At 44.9% G+C, this 16,154-nt stretch overlaps 1 protein-coding gene across 5 annotated transcripts in view; it reads right to left on the bottom strand.

Annotated features, from left to right (window-relative positions):
- The window catches only part of CEP104 (centrosomal protein 104), an 85,881-nt gene that overhangs the window by 13,791 nt on the left and 55,936 nt on the right, over positions 1-16,154 (bottom strand). For all 5 annotated transcript variants that reach the window (XM_069741638.1, XM_069741639.1, XM_069741642.1 and 2 more), the window contains 3 exons: positions 9,531-9,612; positions 3,404-3,512; positions 3,163-3,301 (listed from right to left, as the gene is read on the bottom strand). In XM_069741638.1, the coding sequence (XP_069597739.1) occupies positions 3,163-3,301; positions 3,404-3,512; positions 9,531-9,612 (330 nt within the window). The remainder of the gene's footprint in view (positions 1-3,162; positions 3,302-3,403; positions 3,513-9,530; positions 9,613-16,154) is intronic.

The following is a 16,154-nucleotide window of genomic DNA, read 5'->3' as shown; positions in this document are numbered from 1 at the left end:
CCTGCGGCCTAAGCCTATCCTTACCATCAGAGGAGCTAGTAAACACCAGTTAGCCACTTAGTCACGCCCCTCCAGGGATAGCCTGGCCCGTGGGCTAGTGGCTCCCCACCAACTAGCGTTACACCCTGTCGCTCTGTAAATGACGCAGGCACAAATAATACCGACTCCTGTCTCTTGCTGTAAATAATGTAGGCATGGATGGTGCCACCTCACTGTTTCTCTATTTTCAAATAATGTAGGCAGATACTGTCGCCTCCCTCTCTGTAAATGCTGTAGGCACAGATAGCACCGCCGTGTCTCACTCTGTAAATTGTTAACACACCTCTCCCGGGTATCCCAGGTTCCGTTTCCTTCCCCCAAGTTTGCTGCCCTCTGCTGTGCTTCATGCTGAGTTTTGCAAGTTGCTCAGTGTAGATCAATGACCTATTTAAGACCCATTTAAACCTAAACCTGTGTTTCTCTAGTAGTATATTGGATGTGCTCCACCATCTGTGCTTCTTATGTTTGTGTTTGCACTCATCCCTACTGGTATCCTCTCCATTCTTCCTGCTGCACCCGAGATTGCTGCGTGTGCCAAGTCCTCGCTCCCCACGGGCCTTCCTGCTTGCTACTCCAACGCCCTGGGTCCGTGTGCCCACCTGGAACTAAGGCTTAGAGGATCCACCTTACCTGGTGAGCCCAACACAAATTATGTAAATACAGATAATTCTAACTCCTTGTCTTTCTGTACATGATATAGGCACAGATAGTACTCTGTGTATAAATGAAAAAATATATATATATATATACTGTATATATATATATGCAAGTGCAGACAGCACTGCCCAATGTCTCTCCCTGTAAATGATGTAAATACAGATAGTACTTCCTAAATGTCTGTTTCTGTACATCATGTAGACACAGATAGTGCTGCTTCCCTATCCCCATCTGTAAATAATGTTGACACAGATAACACTGCCTACCTGTCATTATTGCAGGCACAGATAGTGCTGCCTCCCTGTCTCTCTCTGTAACTAATGAAGGCGCAGATAGTGCTGCCTCCCTGTCTCTCTCTGTAAATGATGTAGGCACAGATAGTGCTGCCTCCATGTCTCTCTCTGTAAATGATGTAGGCACAGATAGTGCTGCCTCCCTGTTTCTCTCTGTAAATGATGTAGGCACAGATAGTGCTGCCTCCCTGTCTCTCTCTGTAACTAATGAAGGCGCAGATAGTGCTGCCTCCCTGTCTCTCTCTGTAAATGATGTAGGCACAGATAGTGCTGCCTCCCTGTTTCTCTCTGTAAATGATGTAGGCACAGATAGTGCTGCCTCCCTGTTTCTCTCTGTAAATGATGTAGGCACAGATAGTGCTGCCTCCCTGTAAATGATGTAGGCACAGATAGTACTGCCCTGACTCTCCTGTAAAAATTGTTAACACACCTCTCCGGGTTATCCCATGCTCTATTTTCCTACCCCGAGTTTGCTGCCCTGTGCCGTGCTGCACATCATGTTTTACTAGTTGCACAGAGTGGATAATAATAATCTTTATTTTTATACAGCGCTAACATATTCCGCAGCGCTTTACACACATTATCATTGTTGTCCCCATTGGGGCTCACAATCTAAATTCCCTATCAGTATGCCTTTGGAATGTGGGAGGAAACCGGAGTACCCGGAGGAAACCCACGCAAACACGGAGAGAACATACAAACTCTTTGCAGATGTTGTCCTTAGTGGGTCTTGAACCCAGGACTCCAGCGCTGCAAGGCTGCTGTGCTAACCACTGCGCCACCGTGCTGCCCCGTAAACCTATTTTAGACCTATTTAGACCCACACCTGCGTCTTGGGATTGTTTCTTTAGTAGTATGCTTGGCGTGCTCCACCATATGTGCTTTTTAGGTTTGTACTGGCATGCACCCCTGCTGATATCCTCTTCATTTTTCCTGTGCTCCTGAGATCCTTGTGTGTGCCATCTCCTCGCTGCCTAAATGCCTACTGAGTACACCAATGCCCAGGGCCCACCTGGAACCAAGACTTTAGAGGATCCACCTTACCTGGTGAGCCGAACACAAATGATGTAAATACAGATAGTCTACCTCGCTCCCCATAAATGACCATGATTACGGTATGTTCCACGGGCTGATGTCTCTTATTGGAAATGTAGGCTACCAATCTTGTATAGAAGGCTGAGACACGAGTCATCTTTCACTTCCATAGTTGCACTGTAGGTTTTGGGGTCTGTCGGTGACCAGATCACAAGAGCTGCGCCCAAACAATATACCACTAATACGTATACCAATTTATGGAATCTTCTCTCACTCTTTTTCTTTTCTTATGTTTGGCTTTTTAGATCTTCTTGATTATCAGTTACCGTATGAGCTCAGGTGGATCATTTGCTGGGGATCTTGGATGCAGATAGAATTAGTACATAAGAAAAGTATGGCACAAGGCAAGAAAATCATTTCACAAAATCCCATTTGCATGTAGTAGAAAAAAAAAAAAAAAAAAGAAGCAGGCCATATAATTTCTAGATTTATTCCAAACACTCTGCTGTGGGTTTGCACCAATAAATCAAAGAGATGACTGATCCCTGCTAATTACAAGATTGAAGTTAGGAAAGATGTGCAACTTCATTTTCTGTTGGCTCTGGGCAACTTTTTCCTGGTGGTCGCCTTACTATGGAGGCCAATAGAGATGAGAGGATCAATTCGCACGACCCAGGTCCATGTGTCAGGTCAGTGCTCTCTGGCCGTGGACTCGGGGATCCCAGGATCTGCTTATGATTTGCTGTGCTGGCGCATCATCACCAGAGAGCAGTGACCTGGACCACGAGCGTGTAAAGTGGTCAGTTCATCCCTAGAGGCCACTCGTGGCCTCCTGGAGAAAGATGACCAGTGCTGAGCGGATGGTGTAGAAGCTTTAGTCTAGTGATGTGGAGGTAAGGGTACATTCACACGGTATCTCGGAAAGATCTACGTATACCTCTGACATGTACAACTGTATACGCATAGATATACCATAGGTAGTAAAAAAGAAACTCTTGCAGCCTCCGTCAGGCGAACTGGATCCAATGGATGTGTTTAACGTACACGCCAGGAGAATTTAAGCGCTAGTGCCATAATAATGCATCTTAAGCCACATGCCCTTGACATCCAGGATAAGAAAACCCAAGCAGGTACTTACGGTTACAAGTCTTGGCCTTGACATGCTCTAGTAAGTGATCCTTCGATATGGCTTCAGTGCAGCGCTGGCATTTGCCAAACAGGTCTTTATGGTCACACTCAGTCAGAAGGTGATCAGTCAGACTGGCAATTTCCACAACCTGGTTAAGATATGGAGAAATTACATAGGAGTTTTGTATGAGATATTGATGAAGGGACAAGATGACAGCTGTATTGTCAGAGATGGACAAGAAGCCATTTACCTGCTTGCAGTGTTCACAACGTTTCAGCATAGGGCACTGCTTCCAGTAATGGAGATCCAAGCCTTCCTCGGTGAACGACTCATCTCTTTCCCCACAGAAGATGCATAAACTGCAAATAGGACACATAATCAAAAGGAACAAGAAAACCAAGCAGCCATGAAGTCCCATAAAATAGTAAATTTTATTAAACAACATTAAAACCACCAGATAAGAAACAGTGATGCAACATAGGGGAATAGACATGCATTCCTAATGGCCATAAATAACGGGCCAGGACACCAACCCGGAACCTGTTATAGTATAATAGTACGCCTTATTATAACAAATGCCCATAGCTGTAAGAACAAATATTGGAACAGTGCCATAGCATGGGAAAAAAAAATAGATGTAAATCAATCGGCATAGGTACATACCCGATGTACGCAGGCTGGATGGGTGGCCGGACCCGACGCGCGTTTCGGAGCGGACAGCTCCTTCATCAGGGGGTCCCATGTACGTCAGAGCCGTAACCCGTCTCTGTACACAGTGGGGCAACGTTATAAACCCAGGGGCACCAGGGGGACAATTTAATAGGAAGCCAGTTAACCTTGCAGTATGTTTCCAGTGTGAGAGCAGTCATGTTTCACCAGCTGTTGAACAACTACAACTCCTCACATGATCGGAAATGGCGGACTGGAGGATAAAGGACCTTGGAGAAACCTGAAGTACCTAAAGGGAATCTGGTTGATCCAAACTCAAGACTCTAGACCACTGAGCCGCCTACAACCTGTGCTCTGACATAATGGCAAATCAATGTTTTGCCAGAAATTCTGCAGTCAATCAACAGGAAACATCGCGTGCACGTATTTTTTTTTTTTTTTTTTAAATAATTGTCAGAAATTGTCACTCATCCAGTTTGGGAAGACTTTTATTTTATGTGTATGACTAGCTCTACAAGTGCTGGCATATTGCTAGGATATCCCATCAGTTTCTGATCTGTGACGGTCAAACTCCAAGGATCACCAACATTAAATAATTGGGCTCCTGTGCCCTTTTAAAGGGCCATTCCTATTTCAACTCGTCATGGTAGAGATAAGAATAACTCTGTCCACAACAGGCCACAGGAGACCACGCAAACAACCGAGCGTGGCCGAATTACATTGCTATAGCTCCTGCATTCAGATCTCAGTCATGAAAGGCTCAGGAAGGAATATCCCTTTAAAGAGGACCTTTCATTGGATTTCTACACTCGAGAACCTCGTCCAATTTCTGCTGATTATGGAACTGCTTTTCTTTTTCTTCTGTGCCCCTCTGTTCCAAAGTTATGTCCCCCGGTAAGAATGGTGTAAAGTTTCCCTTCCTGGGCGTGTACCACAGAACTTCTCTGAGGGCATTTCTCTGATGTCAGCCAATCAAAACACAGCCACGCCCACATAGAAGTTCTGTAGTACACGCCCAAGAAAAGAATATTGTTATTATTATTTCCGGGGGACATAACTTTGGAACAGAAGGGCACAAAAGAAAAACTGTTCCATAATCAGCAGAAATTGGAGGAGGTACCGTACTCCGTTTAAAGAGAAGCTGTCAGCAGTTTTGGCCGATATAAGATGCGGTAATCACCTTTCAGGGCTTATACACAGCATTCTATAATCCACTATATAATTGTCTAAGGGTCACTTCCGTCTATCTGTCTGTCTGCAACGGAAATCCCAAGTTGCTGATTGGTCGTGGCCGTTTTGCCGCGATTAATCAGCAACAGGCACAGTCCGGGGACGAAATGGCCCCTCAAGAACCTGGAGCCGGCCCTGGCTTCACTGATTGTTCGCGGCCGGGCGTGACCAATCAGCGATAGGCGCAGTCCGCCCGCAAATTGGCGCAGAATTTGAAGCACGCTTCGCTAATTGGTCGCGGCCGGCCGAATCCGGTGTATAAATTATATTATTCTGAAAACTTCATAAATAAACTACATACATATTCTAGAATACCCGATGAGTTAGAATCGGGCCACCGTCTAATGCTGTATATAAGTCCCCATCCCTACCTGGAAGAACTGAAAAATAACTTTATTATACTCACCTGCGGGGCGGTCCAGTCCGATGGGTGTCACTGGTCTTGGTCTGGCGCCTCCCATCTTCTTATGATCGCCGCCCTCCTGCTTGCTTCTTGTGGATGACGCAACCCAGCATCATCCACACAGGCTCCCCGGCATTGCACTTCTTTGCAGGTGTACTTCTCTGCCATGTTGAGGGCAGCGCAAAGTACTGCAGTGCACAGGTGCCGTGGTTCTTTGGAAGCAATTACAGCATTGCAGACCTTTGGCATTCTAGCAGTTAGTTTGCTGAGGTAATCTGGAGAAATTCCACCCATGCTTACAGAAGCCCTTCCTACAGGTTGGTTTGTCTTGATGGCCACTTTTTGCGCACCATACAGTCAAGCTGCTCCCACAACAGCTCAATGGGGTTGAGATCTGGTGACTGTGCTGGCCACTCCATTACAGATAGAATACCAGCTGCCTGCTTCTTCCCTAAATAGTTCTTGTATAATTTGTAGGTGTGCTTTGGGTCATTATCCTGTTGTAGGATGAAATTGGCTCCAATCAAGCGCTGTCCACAGGGTATGGCATGGCGTTGCAAAATGGAGTGATAGCTTTCCTTTTTCCGTTTTACCTTATACAAATCTCCCACTTTACCAGCACCAAAGCAACCCCAAACCATCACATTACTTCCACCATGCTTGACAGATGGCGCCACACTCTTCTAGCATCTTTTCAGTTGTTCTGCGTCTCATAAATGTTCTTCTATGTGATCCAAACACCTCAAACTTGGATTTGTCTGTCCATAACACTTTTTTTTTCCAATCTTCCTTTGTCCAGCGTCTGTGTTCTTTTGCCCATATTAATCTTTTCCTTTTATTAGCCAGTCTCAGATATGGCTTTTTCTTTGCCACTCTGCCCTGAAGGCCAGCATCCTGGAGTCGCCTCTTCACTGTAGACGTTGACACTGGCGTTTTGCGTGTACTATTTAATGAAGCTGCCAGTTGAGGACCTGTGAGGCGTCGATTTCTCAAACTACAGACTCTAATGTACTTGTCTTGTTGCTCAGTTGTGCAGCAGGGCCTCCCACTTGTCTTTCTACCCTGGTTAGAGCCTGTTTGTGCTCTCCCCTGAAGGGAGTAGTACACACTGTTGTAGGAAATCTTCAGTTTCTTGGCAATGTCTGGCATGGAATAGCCTTCATTTCTAAGAACAAGAATAGACTGTCGAGTTTCACATGAAAGTTCTTTTTTTCTGGCCATTTTGAGAGTTTAATGGAACCAACAAAAGTAATGCTCCAGATTCTCAACTAGCTCAAAGGAAGGTCTGGTTTATAGGTTCTCCAATCAGCCAAACTGTTTTCAGCTGTGCTAACATTCCTGCACAAGGGTTTTCAAGGGTATTCTTACCATCCATTAGCCTTATTACATAGTTAGCAAAACACAAAGTACCATAAGAACACTGGAGTGATGGTTGTTAGAAATGGGCCTCTATATGCCCAACAAATCAACGGCACTCAATCTGAGAAGGTTATTTTTAAATTTGCAAATCCCTTCTGACAATGTCGGAAGACGGGTTGTGGTATCCTTAGACGCCCATAAGGCCTTTGATTGCGTGGAGTGGAGCTATTTGTGGTCAGTACTGGAACGAATGGGGTTTGGACCTAAATTTATTTCATGGGTGCGGCTGTTGTACTCTTCTCCGGTAGCCAAAATTAGAGTGAATGACGCTCTCTCTGAGACCTTTTCTTTGTCTAGAGGTACTAAACAGGGCTGCCCTCTGTCCCCGCTGCTCTTTGCCTTAGCAGTGGAACCCCTTGCTGCGAAGATCAGAGGGTCCCGGGAGGTGAGGGGTTTTATGTACGGGGAGGCAGAGGAAAAAGTAGCGTTATACGCTGATGATATTCTGCTTTTCTCGGAGGATTCTGAGGAGACCCTGGTCAAGACGGAAGCTATTATTGAGGAATTTGGGAGTTACTCGGGCCTAAGGATCAATTGGGACAAATCGAATATGATGTTGATAGATGGGGATAGTGGTGACGGTGGTGGGGGGGACTCTTCTACAAGGTTGAAGCTAGTTGATAAATTTAAATACCTGGGGATCCAGATCGCTCTCCCTTTGACTAGTTTTGAGGAACCGAATTTGGCACCTCTTTTGCGTAGGATACGTACCAAGGTCCAGGCGTGGAGGAGGTTACATTTATCAGTAATCGGCAGGATAAACTTGATAAAGACGATTGTGATGCCGCAGCTACTTTATGTGCTGCACAACTCCCCTATATGGATATCGCAGAATAGGTTTCGGAGGATTAGATCTTTGTTTGGGGAGCTGATTTGGGGTGGAAAGAGCCCCAGATTTAAACAGGAAACTCTACAGAGACCAAAGACGGAGGGAGGGGTGGCACTGCCTAATCCGTGGTTGTACTTTTTGGCCTCACAGTGTCAGCATTTCAAGGGATGGGGAGATGTGTCAGGTGGGACGCGGGCACCTTGCAGCCTGAAATCACTGATTGGGACGAAGTTACTGAGTGAGGGTCTGGAGGGGGGGCATTTCCGAGAGAAGGGCTCTAAATTTTGTACTATTAGGCTCATTCACAAGGTTTGGGACAAAGTTAAGGGGATTAGGGGTGTGCACGCACTCACTAGATTCTCACCCATTTGGAATAACTGTGTCCTACAGGAGTTTAGACAGATGGAGGGATTTCATATTTGGAGGGAGGCAGGCATCTCTCGGATGGGCCAGATTCTACATCAGGGCAGAATTAGAGACTTTGAGGCATTGCAGGAGGAGTTTTTACTACCGGACTCTGAGTTGTTTCAATACCGCCGTCTTTCTCATGCGCACCGGGCACAGTGTAGGAGAGGACTCGTTGAAATCCAGGTGGACCTTATGCTGGATTTTATCCTTGTAGGGGGTGGCACGAAGGGGGGTGATCTCGGGAATATACGAATTCCTTTTATTCTCTTTCTTGGAGGAACACCCTATTAGAGCAAGGGCAAAATGGGAGGCTGACCTGGGGGAGATTGATAATGATCAGTGGGAATCAGTACTGGACTATGTGCCCAAAATATCAATGAGCGAGCCTGTGAGGCTGTCACAATTATTTGTTATTCATAGGGCTTATAGAACTCCGGATATGTTATTCAAAGCCGGATTGAGATCTAGTTCAGAATGCCCCAGATGCTCGCAGTCCGAGGCGGGCATCCTTCATATGCTGTGGCAGTGCCCCAGGTTGTCCTCCTTTTGGGTGGTGGTGCTGAGTAAAGTGGGACTGGCATATGGTTGTACTGTGCCGCGTGATCCTTTGGTATGTGTTTTGGGCTATGTTGAGGAGATTATAATTGATAAGTTGTATAAAATGGTTATTGCTAGACTGTTATTTATCGCGCGAAAGTTGATCGCCAAATTCTGGATTAGGGAAGAGCCACCAACAAAGAGAGACTTCATGAAGCAAGTGAACCATATTATTGCTTTGGAGAGGAGTATCTACGTTAGGAGGAACAAGACGGACCTCTTTGACAGGTTGTGGAACCCGTGGCTTGAATCAATGTGATTTAAAGAACTTTCGCCCCATTAGGAGGATTATTGACAAGTCGTCTTCCTTTTCTTGTACTTTTATATATGACAATGTGGGGGGGGGAGTCGTCTCTCGACAGGTCTCTAGAGGGGGGGGGGAAAGGGGGGGAGTTTGATTTGGGACTAAATATGTTTTCTTTAAAAATGTATTGTACATTGGTATATTGCTGATAACAAAGTATCCCTTTTATTGTTTATGTACAATATTTATGGTTTAATAAAAAATATCTGATTTAAAAAAAAAGAAATGGGCCTCTATACACCTATAAAGATATTGCATTACAAACCAGACGTTTGCAGCTAAAATAGTAATTTACCACATTAACAATGTATAGAGTGTATTTCTGAATAAGGAAATTTCAAAGTGATCCTAAACTTTTGAACGGTAGTGTGTGCATATATATATATAGATCAATATATTCCCAGAATAGTTTGCTTTAACTTCTCTTACAACCCTTTAGGTACACAGGGGCAAATCTTAACGGCTTGTGCCTTTATCTTCTGGGCGGCTGCTATCAAGAAAGCAAATATTGGACTTACTTGTCTAAGTAGTTATTAACAGACGACTGGTCATCAGGGGTTTCGCTGTTTGGAGACATCAATAGTTTCTTGCCACGGTCGTCTTGAAAAATAAAGTAAATGGAAAATGTACAAAAAGGGGATAATTTAATAAATTATTTTCATACTTCAGCCCTAAAAAGACATTTTATCTTTTTTTATTATTGATTTACAGTATTTCTTGCACAAAAAAATACCCCGTCCATCATTTTTTACTTCCATCTTTGTGCTGCTGAGAATTCAAGTTGCTGGGGACAGCCGTTGGATAAAATCAGTCTTCTTCCCCCTCCAGCAGCTTACTATGCAGTTTATTCTAACTTCGTCTGCATCCGAAGTCTTCTCATCTAAACTGCCATACTATTACCGAGGTTCTGCGACTTCCCTGACAAGCAAGCCAGAAAGTTATTTCTGTGGCTCGGGGCTGAATACTAAATAACTATGAAGAGACCTGGCGGCTGTGGGGATGGTGACTGAGCATGTGCGACCACTCAGCTCATAAGGTGGATGTGCATATTGCTGTACACTGTGAACAACAGGTGGTACTATACTGTATAATAACATATTATAGCTTCACTGGCACGTTTTTTGCAGCGTGTCTATGGCAAAATTTGATCAGTAGCAATGGCATGGCAGTATAGATGACTCAGTTAGAATAGACTGTATAGTAAGCTGCCAGAGGGGGAAGGAGACTGATTTTATCCAAAGCCTGCCCCCAGAAATGTAAATTCACAGCAGCACCATGATGGAAGCAAAAATGATAAAATGGGTATTTTTAATTGTGCTATAAATACTGTAAATTAAATAATACAATTTTTTTTTATCCCATAATGCATCCTACATACCTATGTAATGATGTACACTAATAAACTTTACTGATTGCCATCCTCTCTGGTTCCTAGCACCATTCCAGTCCCACTTGACCGCTCCTTTTCTTAGCGCACTCATTGAGGGACAGTTATGAGGAGTGGAGGTTCATCTGAAGCTTCAGAAAGAGGCTCAATAGATGGATACTGAAAAGGCAGTGTACGGTTCACACACAAATCCCTGTCTGGGCCGGTTAGTCTGTTTGTAAGTCATTTGGGCCAGAAGAGGCCCGGAGTGGCGCTGGAAATTGGAGAAGACGGCGATCTATACGTATTTTAATGCACTTCCACATCATTACATAGATAATTAGGACTGATTAGAAAATAAACATTTTGATCTGACATCTTCTTTATGGTAGCACTGCTTTTTTTCTCGATAACTAGACCTGATTTTTGATTGTCTATCCCATTCAGCATTTTATTCCACTACACTCTATCAATCCTAGGATGTATCAGCAGACCATGTCATGGGCAGCCAGAGCTAGAACCATCTCTGCTTGCTAGGAAGGGGAGACATTGATCATTCATCTTTTTATATTCCCCTAATTAAGCGAATAGATTACATACAAGTATGCAGTCAGAGAGGCTGAAGTGGCATCTCCGCCATTATAACTGCATGACAGGAGCTGTTTAATCATAATCAGGAACTGTGATAGAAGTTTCTGTCACCATCTGTTATTCATTGGGAGAAGAGAAAGTGTTTAATTCCCAGGGTGGACATCAAGAGATCACATGATCTAACTGAAGAGAAAATGGCCATGAATTTTCAGATAGGGAGGAACCACTCCATAATGTGACTAGTGACCACATGAATTAAAAACACAACCTGTAGTGTTACTTTAATGATGGGACGACTCTTTTATAGAGCATCTGTTAGCAAGAATAACCCTACCCCCCTCAAAACTGCATGTATGGGCACGCAGGGCTTTGAAGGCTAAACCAATCGACACCTTTATATCTTCTATCTGTTGCTGCATTCCCAAGGAATCAGCATTTAATATCTATCTATCTATCTATCTATCTATCTATCTATCTATCTATCTATCGCAGGTGGCGGTAATTGTTGTGAATTCTGTGGTCGAGCTCCCTCCTGTGGTCATGAGTGGTACTTCGGCTGGTTGTCTATGAGCTTCCTCTGGTGGATGTGAGTGGGGCTGTGGCTTCTGAGTTTCCTTCCTCAGGTAACGAGGTTAAGTCATTAGGTGCTGCTCTATTTAACTCCACCTAGTTCTTTGTTCCTGGCCTCCAGTCAATGTTCCAGTATTGGTCTTGCTCTCTCCTGGATCGTCTTGTGGCCTGTCTGCCCTGCATAAGCTAAGTTCTGCTTGTGTTATTTTTTGTTTGCTATTTTCTCTGTCCAGCTTGCTATATTGGTTTTTCTTGCTTGCTGGAAGCTCTGGGACGCAGAGGGAGCACCTCCGTGCCGTTAGTCGGTACGGAGGGTCTTTTTGCGCCCTCTGCGTGGTTGTTTGTAGGTTTTTGTGCTGACCGCAAAGCTATCTTTCCTATCCTCGGTCTATTCAGTAAGTCGGGCCTCACTTTGCTAAAACCTATTTCATCTCTGTGTTTGTATTTTCATCTTTACTCACAGTCATTATATGTGGGGGGCTGCCTTTTCCTTTGGGGAATTTCTCTGAGGCAAGGTAGGCTTATTTTTCCATCTTCAGGGCTAGCTAGTTTCTCAGGCTGTGCCCGAGGCGCCTAGGTCTGGTCAGGAGCGCTCCACGGCTACCTCTAGTGTGGTGTGATAGGATTAGGGATTGCGGTCAGCAGAGTTCCCACGTCTCAGAGCTCGTCCTATGTTATTAGTAACTATCAGGTCACTTTGTGTGCTCTTAACCACCAGGTCCATTGTGTTTCTGAATCACCAGTTCATAACAGGTAATCAACTCTACCTTCCCATAAATTGTAGGTTTAGCCCAGAGTGACATGTTTTGTCCATAGTTGTAGACTGGTGGCCCAAAATTGGCATGTACAGTAGAGTAGGACCCATCAGAAGGAGATCACCTTGCCGTGGTTGATGGGCACACATGAATTGGCCAATTTATGCGCTAAGAATCTTCATTTCATCTATTACTGTAAGTTTTATGAAAAATATTTTTTTGAAAAAATTTGTGAAAAAAATATTTTTGAGAAGTATAATTCGTATTGAATATTTGTCTGTGTTTTCACATGGCCTAGATTCATGTACATGTGCTGCTCTGTTCTTTTTCATCTATATGATGCAGTTTGCACGTGCTCACATTAGGAGTGCTGGTTGTTTTTTTTTTTTCTTCTGTATTTAGTAATTGGATGTTGACTGCATCCAGACTGATCTTGCACTCCTCCAATTGACCTTGCAGGTGGCGGTAATCAACTCTACCTTCCCATAAATCGTAAGTTTAGCCCAGAGTGACATGTTTTGTCCATAGTTGTAGGCTGGTATATATATATATAAAAACGAGTGTATGTGTGTATTGACGCTGATGTCAATGGTTGTCATGGTGATGACGATGTCATAAAGGTTGCCATGGCGAAGAGGAGTTCAATGGTTGCCATGGCAACGATGTTGTCATAATAGGTTGCAATGGTGATGGTTATATCATAATGGTTGCCATGGCGACGATGATGTCATAATAGGTTGCAATGGTGACGGTTATGTCATAATGGTTGCCATGGTGATGATGTCTTAATAGGTTGCCATGGCGACAATGTCAGAATGGTTGCCATGGCGAAGATGATGTCATAATGGGTATATGGGCACGGAACTATGGGATAGAGGATGTGTGATGGTTATATGGGCACGGGACTATGGGATGGAGGATGTGTATGATGGGTACATGGGCACGGGACTATGGGATGGAGGATGTGTATGATGGTAATATGGGCACGGACTATGGGATGGAGGATATGTATGATGGTAATATGGGCACGGACTATGGGATGGAGGATACGTATGATGGTAATATGGGCACGGACTATGGGATGGAGGATATGTATGATGGTAATATGGGCACGGACTATGGGATGGAGGATATGTATGATGGTAATATGGGCACGGACTATGGGATGAAGGATATGTATGATGGGAATATGGGCAGGGGACTATGGGATGGAAGATGTGTGATGAGTATATCGGCACGGGACTATGGGATGGAGGATGTGTATGATGGGTACATGGGCACGGGACTATGGGATGGAGGATGTGTATGATGGGTATATGGGCACGGGACTATGGGATGGAGGATAATCATTATAATTTGTTATAACTAACTACAGTTAGTTACTATGACAGGGCAACGCCGGGCTCTTCAACTAGAAGACAAATAAGACATTAAGTGCTCTGGGCGTGATAGAGCACTTAACTAGCCTCTGCCTGTTGGCATCAAGACATCCCCTATATAACGCATAGTTGCTGCCAGGTCACACAAGCACAGCACTGGTCTCAAAGCTCAAAAAATGGGGCAACTTTATTCATATGTTATGGAGTGATCTATTTTTCTATGTAGATTTCGGTATAGTTATGGGACATGTGTTTCGCCATCATTGTGGTTCGAACGGTGTCTGTTAGCCAATAATTCCCAAGGACAGAATGGTGAATTTACAGGTTACAATTACAAGCTTCCCCGTAGACTAGGACATCAGCACACTGCCTCTGAGAGCAGGAACATGGTCTCTATGAGCGGATACCCCGAATAAATGACCACGGCTGTATCCTCTCCTTTATTTCTCTGCCTCAGACGTCTTTCTCCCTTAGTTTTGGTGCTGCTGTATTTTATAAGTTCTTTATAACTTGGCGCTTAGCAACTTTCTAAGACAAATAAAATCTGTTATTCCAAAGGCAGTAAAATGAGATTTAATCCAGAAACACCTATGTCAGCGCCTCTCATCTCATCACCCTGGCACATCAGCGGGGGGGGGGGGGCAATACACAGGCCAGTGTGTGTATATTAGGATTCCTGGTGCCCAGACAGCTATGCCAGACACCTTAGATGGCAATGTACCCACAACGACCCCACTGACCTATAAAGGGATCTGCCAGATATCCGGTATTTTTGGTGGCAGACCTATAGACTGCACTGCTCTTGAGAACCTTCATGGCAGGTATATCAGACATACGTTATTTGTTGCCATGTTCCGAGACCCCTAATTTTTATTTTCCTGTTCGTGGAGCTCTAAAACGGATCATTTTTTTTATGGGACGAGCTGTCATTTTCATATTGGAATACCTATAACTTTTTGATCACTTTTTATCTAATTTTTATTTTGGGTAGGTGGGATTGGGAAACACCAAGGATACTTACCGATAGCCGTTTTTCCCGGAACCCATGACAGCACACCTGAGAGAGGGGATCCGCCCAGTCTGGACAGGAACCCTACTGAAAATAAAAGGGCGGTACCTCTTCAGTTGGTTTTCAGAGCATGAGAGGCCCTCCTGGTTAAGTACACATGGCAAATCCATCACCACATCATGTCAACTAAAAAACACCCAAAACTATAGCGCACACCGAAGGGGTGATAAAGGGGGGGGGGGGGGGGGAAATATACGGGTGCTGTCATGGGTTCCAGAAAAACAGGCTACCGGTAAGTAACCTTGGTGTTTTCCCTTCACCCATGACAGCACACCTGAGAGACTTTTGTAGAATGAAACCTTAGGGAGGGACCACCGCTTGCAGTACCCTTCTACCAAAGGTTAGGTCAGCAGAGGAGGATAGATCTAGCCGGTAATGTTTGAAAAACATTGAGGGTGAGGACCAGGTAGCGGCCTTGCAAATTTGATCAATCGATACCTCAACCTTTTCTGCCCTGGAGGTAGCCACCGCTTTGGTGGAGTGAGCCTTGATGCCTTCAGGAACCGGAGTGCCACTCAGAGTAGGATTTACTAATGGCCTCCCTGATCCATCTGGCAATGGTACTTTTAGCTACCCCGCACCCTCTTCTGCTACCCGGAAAGGCTACGAATAGGGTTTGGTCTTTCCTCCACTGGCTGGTCATGGGCATATATTGTAACATGGATCTGCAGCGCCCCAGAGTCCAGGTCGTTGCAGTAATGTCACTCAGCCACTAAGGGGAGTGATGTTATGTCTGATTGCACTAAAGGAGTTCACCTGACCAGGTATCACAGTCACACATTACACTTCACACTCCGGCCACCAGGGGGAGCAAAAGGCACTATGTATTAGGCCATTCCTCACACTGGTAAAACTGGGGGTTGGATAGGAAGTTAGAACAGAATGCAGCCTGGGAGAGCTCCAGGGAGGACCTGTCAGGGGTGGGTTCCTGGCAGGTACCTAGCAGAAAGGAAAGAAAGTGACGGAGCCGCACCTGCACTACCTTGCGGCGGCATGCTAAGGAAGGACACGAAGCGAAGGATATTGTGGAGAAGTGAGAAACGAGATCACAACACAAAGAAGAACCAGTAGGAGTCGTGCCCCGAGAACGGCAACATCCTACTGAGGCGCGTAGCCGGTGGCCGGAACGCCGAGGAAGTAACTGACTCCAAGCATTACTTCAAACAGTAGCAGGACAGTTGATTATAGGTTGGCTGTCTACCATACATCACCTAAGAAGACATAGTGGGCAAACGTGAAGAGGGGCGTCTCTAGGGTCTCAGAATAGCTCCGAGCCTTCCCGTCAAACGGGTGCACCCTAGCCAGATATACTTGGGGGACGGAGAAGAGAGAGAGAAAGAACGAATACGAAAGTTGTGAGGACTATACCGAATGCTCAGCAGGGAAGAACTACAACACACAGGCGCTAGTTG

This window comes from Ranitomeya imitator, chromosome 10 (genome assembly GCF_032444005.1).
Source record: "Ranitomeya imitator isolate aRanImi1 chromosome 10, aRanImi1.pri, whole genome shotgun sequence".
Classification (NCBI taxonomy): Eukaryota; Metazoa; Chordata; class Amphibia; order Anura; family Dendrobatidae; genus Ranitomeya; species Ranitomeya imitator.
The sequence above is the reverse complement of the archived record's forward strand: the minus strand, read 5'-3'. Positions and strand labels throughout refer to the sequence as shown.